The sequence below is a fragment of the Orycteropus afer genome, unplaced genomic scaffold (genome assembly GCF_000298275.1).
Source record: "Orycteropus afer afer isolate SDZICR_OR568_19922 unplaced genomic scaffold, OryAfe1.0 scaffold00020, whole genome shotgun sequence".
NCBI lineage: Eukaryota > Metazoa > Chordata > Mammalia > Tubulidentata > Orycteropodidae > Orycteropus > Orycteropus afer.
The window spans coordinates 267,486-281,193 of record NW_006921607.1 but is presented as its reverse complement, the minus strand read 5'-3'; the positions used below and the strand labels follow the sequence as shown (position 1 = coordinate 281,193).

The 13,708-nt window shown below is 46.1% G+C and overlaps 1 protein-coding gene across 1 annotated transcript in view; it reads left to right on the top strand.

Moving 5' to 3' along the window:
- SMOX (spermine oxidase) overlaps positions 1 to 13,212 on the top strand; it is a 19,729-nt gene extending 6,517 nt beyond the window's left edge. Inside the window, exons 2-7 of the mRNA XM_042783615.1 lie at positions 2,625 to 2,851; positions 7,466 to 7,639; positions 7,799 to 8,558; positions 10,219 to 10,379; positions 12,557 to 12,646; positions 13,075 to 13,212. Of these exons, the coding sequence (XP_042639549.1) occupies positions 2,625 to 2,851; positions 7,466 to 7,639; positions 7,799 to 8,558; positions 10,219 to 10,379; positions 12,557 to 12,646; positions 13,075 to 13,212 (1,550 nt within the window). The remainder of the gene's footprint in view (positions 1 to 2,624; positions 2,852 to 7,465; positions 7,640 to 7,798; positions 8,559 to 10,218; positions 10,380 to 12,556; positions 12,647 to 13,074) is intronic.
- Positions 13,213 to 13,708: the final 496 nt, after the last annotated feature.

Genomic DNA, 13,708 nt, shown 5'->3' with positions numbered 1-13,708 from the left:
ACTGTTTTATCTTGTCATTTCTTCCATTCACTTTAGCTACTCTCTGTTCAAGAGCAAGTTTCAGAGTCTCTTCTGACATCCATTTTGGTCTTTTTTCCTTTCTTGTCTTTTTAATGAACTTTTGCTTTCTTCATGTATGATGTTCTTGATGTCATCCCACAATTTGTCTGGTTTTTAGTCTTTGGTGTTCAGTGCTTCAAATCTGTTCTTCAGGTGGTCTGTAAATTCAGGTGAGATATAATCAAGGTCATATTTTGGCTTTCGTGGACATGTTTTAATTTTCTTTAGCTTCAACTTGAAGCTGTGTATTCCATCTGGTGATGTCCATGTATATAGTAGCTGTTTATGTTGTTGAAAAAGGTATTTGCAATGAATAAGTTGTTGGTCTTGCAAAATTCTATCATACAGTCTCTGGTGTCATTTCAGTCACCAAGGCTATATTTTCCAACTAGTGATGATTCTTCTTTGTTTCCAACTTCTACATTTCAATCACCAGTAATAGTCAATACAACTTGATTCCATGTTTGGTCAATTTCGTACTACATAAGTTGGTAAAAATCTTCAATTTCCTCATCTTTGGCTTTGGTGGTTGTGTAAATTTGAATAATAGTACTATTAACTGGTCTTCCTTGTAGGCATATGGATATTATCCTATCACTGACAGCATTGTACTTTAGGATAGATCCTGAAACATTGTTTTTTTTTTTTATGATGATGAATGCTATGCCATTTCTCTTCAATTTGTCATTCCTATCATAGTAGATCTTATGATTGTCTGATTCAAAATGGCCAAAACTGGTCCATTTCAGCTCAGTAATGCCTAGGGTATCAATCTTTATGCATTCCATTTCATTTTTGACAACTTCCAGTTTTCCTAGATTCATACTTTGCACATTCCATGTTCTGATTATTAATGAAGTTTGCAGCTGTTTCTTCCCATTTTGAGTTGTGGCACATCAGCAAACAGAGGTCCTGAAAGCTTTACTCCATTCATGTCATTAAGGTTGACTCCACTTTAAGGAGGCAGCTCTTCCTCAGTCATATTTTGTGTGCCTTCCAATCTGAGGAGCTAATCTTTGGGCACTCTATTGGACAGTGTTTCAGGACTATTCATAAATAGTTTTCATTATCTATTCATAAAGTTTTCCAGTAATATATCAGTGTTTTACTGCTATCTATAAGTTTTTCACTGGCCACATTTTTCAGAAGTGGATGGCCCCATCCTTCTCAGTCTGTCTTACTTTGGAAGCTCCGCTGAAACCTGCCCACCATGGGTGACCCTGTTGGTATTTGAAATACTGGTGGCATAGCCTACAGACTCATAGCAACATGCAAGATACCACAGTATGACCAACTGACAGATGAATTGTAGTCTACAGTGATGGGAGGGATTATTGTGACCATCTTGGCAAAGATATATACCACACATGTTATCTTGAATCAGGACTCAAAACAAAAAGAAAAAGAAAAAGAAAAAAGTTCCAATCTATTCTGTGTGTGTGTGTGCACATAACTTTTTATTGTGATATGGGTGAAAGTTTACAGAGTAAATTCATTTTCCATTCAACAGTTCATACATACTTTGTTTCATGACATTAATTGCAGTCCCCACAGTGTAACAGCCCTCTTCCCGCTTCTTACCTGTGGTTACCTTTTTCCTGTGTCCTTTCCTATGCAGTCCTGCCCTCTTAGCTTTTTTTCTATATAAATCCCATGGTTGACTCTTCTAAGGAGTACACCTACCTGGTATAAATGTTCACCTCATAGAACAATCTGTTCTGTTATTGTTTCAACTTCCCTTAACCTAGACACAATTCCCATATCAGAAGAGGGAACTCTGGCCCAGGCACACAGGCAACTTGCCTCTGAGCATCTGGTACCTTGGCTGTGGATGGGGTAGTAGAACCAGTTCCCAGGCCTGTCCCAAATTGGACCTATCAGTTGCCCACTGCACCAGTCAGATTATCAGGGTGCCACTATCTGTGCCAAAGGCTTAGACAGTTTAATTTGCCCTGGAAGTCTGGGTTTTAGACAGCCTTGGAGAATAATCTTCTAAACTGAAATGTTTTCTTTCTTTCCTCTGCTCTGGACTGAGCTGGGAGGAAGCTATTTTCCAAGAGGGAGAAAGGGTTAGACCTTGGGCTACCGGAGATGCTCAGGAATTGGAGTAAGGCCAGATGAGGACCTTGGGTCCAGAGGACAGGGTCTCCTCCTGGGTATTCCAGGAAGCTTCACTTTCCTCACTGGAACAACTATACCCTCAGATGCTCCGGTATTTCCCCCAAGAGGGGGGGTATGGATAAAGAAATCTGGACGTTATTTAGAAAAAGAGGGACTGGAAAAGAAGAGCGTTTTTAGTCCTGTGAGGTGACTCTGGGGCAAATCACAGTGTCACTCAGGGTGGCAGTTTTCTCAGATATAAAGTAGAATCCATTGTGTTCCACATGTGGCTTCCACTGGAAACTTTTCACTGAAGGATTTGGTTAGGCCAGAGGGGGACCATAACCCTATCTCTGCACTGTCATGGAGGTTGGAAGGATCCTCCTGGAGAAAGGAGAGTGAGGTAGTATTCTGGCCCTTTCTGAAGTCCCTGCCACTCTAAGCACACCTGTTGTCACCATCAGGACACGCCACCTTTGAGCTGGGAGCCACCTGGATCCATGGCTCCCACGGGAATCCCATCTATCATCTAGCAGAAGCCAATGGCCTCCTGGAAGAGACAACTGATGGGGAGCGCAGCGTGGGTCGTATCAGCCTCTATTCCAAGAATGGAGTGGCCTGCTACCTCACCAACCGCGGCCGTGGGATCCCCAAGGACGTGGTTGAGGAATTCAGCGATTTATACAACGAGGTGGGCAGTTGGGCACAAGAGTGTTGGGGGCTGGGAGCACGCTGGCAGTGTTGGGGGAGCCAGGTAATCCTGCTGGGGTCTTCTGTGATCCTGGTTATGTCTTGTTCTTTGGGCTCTGCATTTGGAAAAGCAGGTCAATTTGAAGATAAAGTGAAGATGATGAGGAGAGAAGGACTAGGCAAGAGATTATTGATCCATATGATTAAATATTTCTCCAAAAAGGCCTTAAACATCTTTTGTTAGGTGTATTACTAGATACTTGGGTGGGGGTGGTAGTTGTGTGTGTGTTGTTAGATGCCTTTGTAAATAATAATTTTTTAAACTTTATTTTCTAATTGTTTATTCCTAGTATATAGAAATATAATTGGCATTTATTTATTGATTTTAGCTACCTTGCTAAATTATTTTAACTTTAATAATGTATGATATTAATTTATATTATAATGTATTGGTTATTTAAATTTATAGTCAAATAATATTTTGGAAATTTACGTATATAATCCTATACAAAAAAATGAAAATTTTGGCTTTTTCCTTCCTAATCCTCAGACCAGTCTGATGGAACTTCCTGTAGTGATGGAGATGTTCTAGACCTCTACTATCCAGTATGGTAGTCATTAACCACATGTATCTATTAAGCACTTGACTTGTAGCTATAGTGAGACTAAGGAGCTAAATAATTAATTTAAATTTAAATTGATACAGGTCTCTGGCGGCTACTGTGTTAATGCAGCCTTAGACCATTTCTTCTTCTTGCCTTACTGCGTTGGCTAGTATCGAGAGTACAGTGTTGGATAGGACTGGTATTGGCACACATCGGTATCTTATTCAGGTTTTTAAAATTCTTAAAAATATTTTAATATCTTTTAGTGGTGCTGTGAACTTTACTGAACAAGCAAGGTAACATGTGTAGGCTCTGCATTTTGATAACTTGTCATTTATAGTTTAATGACCCTTCACTGTAGGTCAGTAAATTGGCTAATAAATGTCTGTTGTACATTTTCTACATGTCTTGGGCATGGGAAAGGAGAAGTGACACTTGCTTTGGGGTAGCCCCTGCACTACAGAGAACAGGTACTGACCTCAGGGGAGGTCACTTTCATATACCACAAGGTATATTTTGCACATAATCCAATGGTGTTTTGTGTTCTCACCCAGGGCCACTCGTATGCAAAGAAAAACATGAACTAGTATTTGTCAAAATTGGTCTTCTTGTGGGACTTCACATCCTCATTCCCAGGTTATTTCAAGTGTGGAAGCCTCTTGAGAATGACAGTTAGGGTCCATGATTTACATCTTAAGTATCATCAACTTTTGCTTGTGAGTTTAATTTTTGAAAGCCAAGAATATGAGTCATGGCCAAGTAAGGTGGATAGCATTGGTTATCAACTGGATGGTGATGCATTGGATCAGAAGGAGGAGATGTAACCATGAGGTCAAAAGACAGATTTCTTTGGCTCTTCACCAGTGCAGGAGGCCATAATAAAGAGGTGTGGGTTGAGCACATGAATCCCTGCCTGAGGGTAGCTTCATAATAAATATAGACTCCAAAGCTGATGACCTTGAAGGGCCATATTCGTTTGAATGTGTTATATTTGTTAACAAATGAATGAGTTGCTCAGTAGTGTCTTACAGAGTTTGGTCTCTAGAGCATGGCTGTTGTTGGTTGCCGTTGAGTCGGCTCCACTTCATGGAGACCTTGTGTAAAACATAATGAAATGTTGCCCAGTCCTGTGCTATTGGTATGTTTCAGTCCACTCTGTGGCTATTGTGTCAACCCATCTATTGAGAGTTTCCCTCGTTTTTGCTGACCCTCTGCTTTACCAAACATGATGTCTTTTTCTACCCATTGGTCTTTCCCAATGATGTGTCCAAAGTAAGCAGGCCTGAGTCTTGCTATCCTTGCTTCTCAGGAGTGTTCTGATTGTGTGTTTTCTAAGGCTGCCTTGATTGAAATCCCAGTTCTGTTATTGAGCCTCTCTGAGCCTTACTTTTCTCATCTGTAAAAATGGAAGTTGTTGTACCTCCTTCATAGAATTACGAGGATTAAATGAAATCCTGATGAAAAGTGCTTAATGAGATTGGGGTGATTGCTATTAGCTGTTGCAGACCTGTCCCATTTCCCTTTGGTCACATTGGGAACATTTCAGTGAATACAGGACAGAAGACTATATGTACATGATAAACCCATGTTCAGTTAAGGCTTAATAGTAGTTGACACATAGACAGAATCACATTGATTGATGTGATTTGTTAATCCTCAGCTGGGTATTTTGGCCTTCAGTCAACATAAGCAAAGGACTAGCTACCATGTTGCTTATCACCCAAGTGAAAAAACCCAGGAAGGAGGAAGCAAGTTGAAGGTCCAGTTCTTTGGCAGTGGTACTGGATGAGGAATTTGCTGAGGACTCCTAAGGCCAAACACCCAGCATCTTGTGACTATAGGGAGTGAAAATGAACAATTTAACTCATTTTCTTCTTTCTACTTCAGAGACATGTTTAATTCATATTTCTCTCTCACGTGGTGGCCTTTCCCTTGAGTGGAATGGCGTGGTGTGGGGTAGATGTGAAGATCTGTAGGCTGTGCCACCTTTTTCCATTCTGAGGCCCACAGCCTACTCCAGGGCTGAGTTATGGAACAGACATTTTTTGGTGTATGTTTGCTCACCAAATTAAAACTTGCATTAGGAAGGGAAACCAAAAAACCAAACTCACTGCCACTGAGTTGATTCCAGGGCTGCAAATCTTTATGGAAGCAGACTGCCTCATCTTTTCTTCCAGGGAGTGGATGGTGGGTTTGAACCATGACCTTTTGTTTAGCAGTCAAATGCCTTAACTACTACATCACCAGAGCACCTTTTAGGAAGGGAACCAAACCTACTGCTATCAAGTTGATTCCAACTCAGTGACTCCCATTGGATTTCTAAGGCTATAAATCTTTACAGAAGTAGATTGCCTCATCTTCCTCCTATGGAGAAGCTGGTGGGTTTGAACCACTGACCTTCTGGTTAGCAGCCAAATGCCTTAACTACTACACCAACAGAGCTCCTTTTAGGAAGGGAAATATACTATTATTCAACAACAGTCATAGATGTTTGGCTAAGGAGCAACATTTGCCAGTGACCCACAGGAATAGCAATGAGAGTGGGATCAGGCTGCCTTCCTGCTCACAACCTTTCAAAAATGATGTGCTGGGCTTTGGATAAAGTCTAGAGTCCTTGACATGACTCTCTGGTCCTTTGTGCCCCACCCTCTGCCTGCCTTCCCCAAGTCATCTCTTACAACTTTCTCTGGCCTTGCTGCCCACTTCAGCAAGACTGAGCCACTTTCAGGTCCCTGAGATGCTCTCTCTCTGTCTCTGTCTCTCTCTTCTAGGCCTTTAGGTATGCTGTTCCATCTGCCTGGAACACTTTTCCTGTCACTCCCACTGTCAAGCTGCCTATCTCCTGATTGTCCAGGGGTTGTCTGGGTTGGAGCATAGCCCTGAGTCTTTCCTTTCACAGCACTCTGTGTACAAACAGCCCAGTTATGGAATGTCTCCCACCTTGAATGAGGGCAAGGGCTGTGGGGCCTGTCCTGCTCACCATCACAGCTGTGTCTGGTACAGAGCAAGTGTCCAGTAGGTATTTGTTGAATGAATATTGGGCCTTAGACCTTGCCCTTTGGTGATCCCATGCCTGCCCCTGTTCTGGATTACTTGCCTTGGGAAATGTGCACTGGGCTGGCAGATGAGGTGACAGGACCCTGCTATAGGGACCATTTGTCATTTTCTATTGATGAAGTGGGAGTTGGAGTTCCTGCTGAAATATGCCTATGGACTGTATTTCCATTTCTCGGCATACCAAGCCCTCCTGAGCTTGTTCCTTCTGTTTTCCTCCTCTCTGCGTCTCTGCCCTTACACGTTTCTGAGGCCCACCATAACCGGGTGCTTTCAGTAGACCTGAGCAGGGAGGTATCTCTAGGAGATCAGATTTCAGGACCCCTTCTGCAGCCTCTACTCCAAACACTGGCCTGGCCAAAGCTCCTGACCACCCTCTGGGGAGGGAGCCAAGCAGACAAGCTGGGAAGAATTTGTGCATTTGGGTCTTTGAAAATGGAAATGAGTGCAGACCCATGTTCTCCAGCCGGGGGTTATACCTGGCCATGAGAGCTGTGGGCAGGGGAGGGATCTCCTTTCCCACACAGTGTATGGGCGGGCGCTCAGTGTTTCACTCTATTCTGAGCCACAGGACCCATCCAACCTCCCTCACAGGCCCAGATGGCCTTCAAGAGCAGTGTCTGGAGGTGCAGAGCAGCCAGCTATTGGAAACTTGACCTTGTTGGTGCCCCCTCAGTACAACCTTGAGAGTGACTCTGGTCTAGCAAGGGTTCCAGGGGCACAGTACACCTGAGAGGTAGTGTTCTTTTTCTTTTTCTATTTTTGTAACTTGTGGTAAGTATCTATGTAACAAAACATTTGACATTCCATCATTCTTCATTCAACAATTCAGTGACACTAATCCTGTTTATTATGCTGTTCAACCATGGTGGTTACTGTTGGGGCCCTTTGGTCAGAGATGGAGGTGAGGTGGGACCAAGCAGGTGTGTTTTCAGTGTCCTGAATCTCTCTGGCAGGTCTATAACTTGACCCAGGAGTTCTTCCGGAATGGTAAACCAGTCAATGCTGAGAGTCAGAACAGTGTGGGAGTGTTCACCCGGGAGGAGGTGCGCAACCGCATCAGGGATGACCCTGACGATCCAGAGGCCACCAAGCGCCTGAAGCTCGCCATGATCCAGCAGTACCTGAAGGTATCTTTGTTGTCTAGGAGCTTGGAGTGCAGGAGCCAGAATGGGGGAAACTGATTCTGGGGGAGTCTGGCTTGGAGGGGGATTGCGTTACTCTGAGGTCCTGCTGCTGCCACCCCCAACTCTGGTGCTCACCTGGCCTCTCTTTGGCTCTTCCCACAGGTGGAGAGCTGTGAGAGTAGCTCACACAGCATGGACGAGGTGTCCCTGAGTGCCTTTGGGGAGTGGACCGAGATCCCCGGAGCCCACCACATCATCCCCTCAGGCTTCGTGCGGGTTGTGGAGCTGTTGGCCGAGGGCATCCCCGCCCACGTCATCCAGTTGGGGAAACCTGTCCGTTGCGTTCACTGGGACCAGGCCTCGGCCCGCCCCCGGGGCCCTGAGATTGAGCCCCGGCGGGTGGGTGACCACAATCATGACCCCAGGGAGGGCGACCAACAGGGAGAGGAGCCCCGGGAGGGCGGAGGGGGTGAGGACGAGCAGTGGCCAGTGCTGGTGGAGTGTGAGGACTGCGAGGTGGTCCCGGCAGACCACGTGATAGTGACCACGTCACTGGGCGTGCTCAAGAGGCAGTGTGCCAGCTTCTTCCGGCCGGGCCTGCCTGCTGAAAAGGTGGCTGCCATCCACCGCCTGGGCATCGGCACCACCGACAAGATCTTTCTTGAATTCGAGGAGCCCTTCTGGGGCCCCGAGTGCAACAGCCTGCAGTTTGTGTGGGAGGACGAGGCAGAGAGCCGCACCCTCACCTACCCACCAGAGCTCTGGTACCGCAAGATCTGCGGCTTCGATGTGCTCTACCCACCTGAGCGCTACGGCCATGTGCTGAGTGGCTGGATCTGTGGGGAGGAGGCCCTCGTCATGGAGAAGTGCGATGATGAGGCAGTGGCCGAGATCTGTACAGAGATGCTACGTCAGTTCACAGGTGTGTGCCTGTGCCCACAGCCAACTTCCTGCTTCCGCTGGCCTCTCCTCATCTGCATCCTCTGATAAAACCATTGAGTTGATTCTGACTTTTGGTGACCTCATGTGTGTCAGAGTAGACCTGTGTCCATAGGGTCATTGGCTAATTTTTTGGAAATTGACCTCCAGGCATTTCTTCCAAAATGCCTCTGAGTGGACTCGAACCCCCAGCCTTTTGGTTAGCAGCTGAGTGTGTTAACCATTTGCACTATACAGAGATTCCCACCTGCTGATAAAAACCAGTTGCTGTTGAGTTGATTTTGATTCATGGCAACCTTTATGTGTCAGAATAGAACTGTGTTCAATAGGGTTTTTAATGGCTGATTTTTCAGAAGTGGGTCTCCAAGTCTTTCTTCTAAGGTGCCTTTGGGTGGCTTCCAATCACCTGTTAATAGCTGAGGGCCTAACTATTTGCATTACCTAAACCAAAGTCACTGGGAGCTCTGGTAGCATAGTGCTAACCAGAAGGCTGGCGGTTCAAACCCACCAGCCACTCCTCGGAAGCAAGGTTGGGCAATGTACTTCTGTAGTGATACTGCCTCGCTATAGTTGGGTCCGGCTCGATGGCACATAACAACAACAACAAACCAAAGTCATTGCCATAGAGTCGATTCTGACACATAGTGACCGCCGTTGGGTTTCTGAAGCTGTAAGTCTTTACAGAAGTAGATTGTCCCATCTTCCTTCTGTGGAGCAGCTGGTGGGTTTGAACTGCTGACCTTCTGGTTAGCAGCCAAACGCCTTATCCACTATGCCATCAGAGCTCCTAGACTACCTCGGGACTGAATTTCCTGATAGTGTTCTCTCTCCCAACTATCTCCAAGCTGAGGTGGTGTGGTGATCACCTGGTGAGCTATCACCTAGTGCCTTGGCTCAGCCTGGGGCCCCTAAATTGCTGGTTCTGCTTTTTGTTTGGAACTTAAAGCACCTGAAGCACTCAGACAGACAGATGCTACATTTATTCTCTCTTTCTAAGGCCTGGTGGTAAAAAGACATCAGTGCTATTTGCCCATTTCCTACCGAAACTCTCTTGCTAAAGGATTTGTGTCTTACTTTTCCACATACTACACATAATGTCTTGTACATTTTCCACATAGTATTCCATACAGAGGAGCTCTAGTGGTGCTGTGGTTAAAGCATTAGGCTGCTAACCAAAAGGCTGGTGGTTTTAACCCACCAGTTGCTCTGCAAGAGAAAAATGAGGCAGTCTGCTTCTGGAAAGATTTACAGCCTTGGAAACCCTATGAGGCAGTTCTACTCTGTCCTGTAGGGTCACTGTGAGCTTGGAACTAAGTCATTGGCAGTGGGTGTATTCCATAAAGGCCTCACAAGAATCCCTGAAGTTAGAAGGGGAAACATTATCTGTAATGCTTTTAAAATGGGGGGAAATGAAGGCCCAGACAGATGGGGTGTTTGTTGGAGAGCCCAAGGAGGCATGGAGTGGGTGCACAACTCAAAGCCCCCAGCCACCCTGTGCATCCTCCTCCAGCCTCCTTGCCTCCACCCCTTCCTGGCCCTCCTGGAGCCCTGGAGCTGGGGTGGGCATTGTCTATTCTTTGATGTCTTCTGCATGCAGCTATTTTGTATTCTACCTTCCCTTGGCTCTTCTGACTCCCCAACAGGGAACCCCAACATTCCTAAGCCTCGGCGGATCCTGCGCTCGGCCTGGGGGAGCAACCCCCACTTCCGAGGCTCCTATTCATACACGCAGGTGGGCTCCAGTGGGGTAGATGTGGAGAAGCTGGCCAAACCCCTACCATACACAGAGAGCTCCAAGGCAGCGGTGAGTCTGTGTGTGCTTCGTGTGTGTGGGTGAGTCCAGGTGTGTAAGAGTATGGACATGGCTATTTCATGGGGGTGTTTGGTGCAGGGTGAGGAGGGGTGGTAAAGGGAGATGAGGATGGAGGAGCTCATCTAATGAAAGAGAAGACAAGAAGATGTGCACTTAACATTTGGAAGAAAAGATGGAATCAAATTGAAACTGTAACCTCTTGAAGTTATGAAAATGGAACCATTCAGTGCTGTGCTGTCCAATATAGTAGTCATCAGCCACATTTTTTTAAATTGATTTAATTAATTAAAATTAAACTTCATAAGCTAACAATGTAGTTCCTCAGTTATATGAACCACATTTCAAGTTCAGCGGCCACGTGTAGCTAGTGGCTGCTGTGTTAGAGTGTGTAGTTACAGAGCATTTCCATCATCGTAGAAAGTTCTGTTGGACAGCACTGATTCAATGGAGGTAAGTTTCCCAATATGTTTTAGAAAATAAAATTGAGACTACTGACCCTCCCCCAAATTATAACATCTACACACCCTGAAAAAAAATGGTAGTAAATCTAAGAGAAATAGTTCCACATATTTTTGCCCTCATAAAAGAGGTTTCTGGTTTCCCCTCCAAGCATATACTAATAAAAAAATAATAATAACCAGTTGTTGTTGAGTCATTTCTGACTCTTGACAACTGCATATGTGTCAGAGTTGAACTGCTCCATAGGGTTTTTCAGTGGCCAACTTTTGGGAAGTAGATCACCAGGCCTTTTGTCCGAGGTGCGTCTGAGTGGACTGGAACCGTAGTAGCTGAGTGCCTTAATAGTGCACTACCCTGGGGCTCCTACCTACCATAAATTTAAAAGCTCCAATAGAGTAGTATTTAGCACAGTTCTCAGTGCAGTTGGTGAGGATGTCAGTCAACCAGCGTGTGTCATGTCAGCCCAGCTGTGTGTTCCGAGGGAGAAAGGAAAGGGCCAGTGTTTAAGAGAAAGAGGTCCTCAGAAAGGATCCTCCTGCTGCCACAGCCTCCTTCCAAAAGATCCAGCCTTACTTTGTTACTTGTACCAGATAGGACTAGTGCATATAATGAAAAAATAACACAACCTAAAATTAACTATACTTAAAGGAGACGCAAGTTTATTTTTCTTACGCAGGAAGAAATCTGGAGACAGGGATCAGGACCTAGTGGCTCGTGGCTCTCAGCTTCAAGGCCACCTGTGGCCCAGTATGGCTGCTGAGGCTACAGTCATGGTGCCTACATTTTAGGCTGGAAGGAGGAAGAAAGAGAAGCAGAAGAGGGGAACACTTGGAGCTGAGTCAGGTGTCTTTTAACAATAGCTCATTGGCCAGAACTTAGTCACATGATATACCTAGTTATTAGAGAGACTGGGATAGGCCATTTATTCTGGATGGCAGTGAACCCAGTTAAAGATCAGAGGTTTGTTACTGAGAGAAGAGGAAACTGGATGGGGGTTGGAGTCAGTTTAACAACCTCGGTGGGCTCCTCGTTTGTGAAGTGAAGCCTCAGTACTCAAAGTGGGTGGCCTGTGGACCAGCAGCGCCTGGGAGCTTGTTAGAAATGCAGTCTCAGGCCCCACCCCAGACCTGCTGAATTAAAACTCCACTGTATCAGGATCTCTAGGTGATATTTTTGCACATCCAGATTGAGAAGCATTGAGCTCAAGGCCAGCTTGGAATGCAAAAATCTGTACTTTCTCCTGACCCCACTGAGACAGCCTGCTCCCTTCAGGTTGAGCCCTAAACCAGACCCACTACCATCGAGTTGATTCCAACTCATAGAAACCCCCATTGGGTTTCCAAGGCTACAAGTCTTTATGGAAGTAGATTGCCTCATCTCACACCCGTAGAATGGCTGGTGGGTTTGAACCTCTGGTTAATAGCCAAATGCCTTACCCACTATACCAGAACCCTAGCTGTACCAAAATGCTCAAACGAGGCCTGCTCTGGTGCATTGTTACCCCTGCTTTGCCCTTTGCCTGAAATGCCTTTTGCCTGTTTATTCACCTGGCATCCTCCGAGAACCACTCCAAGCGTCCTGTCCTCTGGGAAGCTTTGTGTGACCTCCCTCACAGTAGGCCTCTTTTCTGGGCTCTCAGCACCTCACCCCAGCACTCATTCCAGCACGCATGACGCTGTTTAGTAATTGGGTTTCATGTCTGCATACAGCATGGAAGCTCCTCAAAGCAGCAGCCTGGTCACCTTTTATCTTCCAAGTGCCCAGAACAGTCCCGGGACCCTAATAGGGGCTCCATAAAGGTTTGTTAAATTACCACCTCACTTTGTCGAGTGCTTATGTTGTTCCAGGTTCTAAGTGCTTTAGACACATTATGTCACTTAATCTTTATAGTCACCCTCAGAAGTAGGTAGTATAAACCCATTTTGCAGTTAAGAAAATCAAGGCCTAACGAGGTTAAAGTACTTGTCTGAGTTCTCTAGTAAGAGGCACAGTGAGCCTTGACAGTGCAGAGTCAGCACTCTAAACAACAGCCTTAGCACAGAAGGATAAAGAGACCTGGAGGTTTGGGGAAGAAGCAGGGGAAGGTGGCTAAGTGGCATGGGCAATGCCTCATCCTCTGGAAGCAGCAGTATCTGCATCTCTCCTCTCTGACCTAGAATATGGATTGGGGCTCTGGGGCAGATGACAGCTGCTGCTCTTCTGCCCTCACTCCCCCTTCCCCTGCCAGCCCATGCAGGTGCTGTTCTCAGGGGAGGCCACCCACCGCAAGTACTACTCCACTACCCATGGTGCTCTACTCTCTGGCCAGCGGGAGGCTGCCCGCCTCATCGAGATGTACCGAGACCTCTTCCAGCAGGGGACCTGAGGGCCTTCCTCATTGCCGAGCGTGTTCCTTCAAGAACCACTAACTCGTGACTACCAGCCCTTGCCCCTTGCTGCCTTGTGCTCCTAATCTTCTAATCCTCTGTAGGATGGAGTTTTCTCTTTTGTAGCGATAGATGCCCTGACTAGCTTCAGACCTGGCCCTGTAGCTTTCCTTCTGGTCCTAACTAGGGTGGGGCTCATTGACTTACCTCTTCCTCTGACTCCTGACCTCCCCGTGCAGCCCTGCCCTTTCTGCCTTGTTATTATTGTAAGTGCCTTCAATACTTTGCATTTTGAAATAATAAAAAGAGGCTTGCCTTTCCTGTGCTCTTCAGCTTCTCTTCAGTTGCCCTCAGCCCCTGTGTTTTCTTCTTCTTCTTCTTTTTTTTTTAAATCACACCCCCTTTGAGCAAGGGGATGGCAGAGGTGCCATGGCCTGGCAGGCCCCCAGAGGGAAGGTACCTGCATTTCCTGGAAGGAGTGTCCTTGCACCCCAA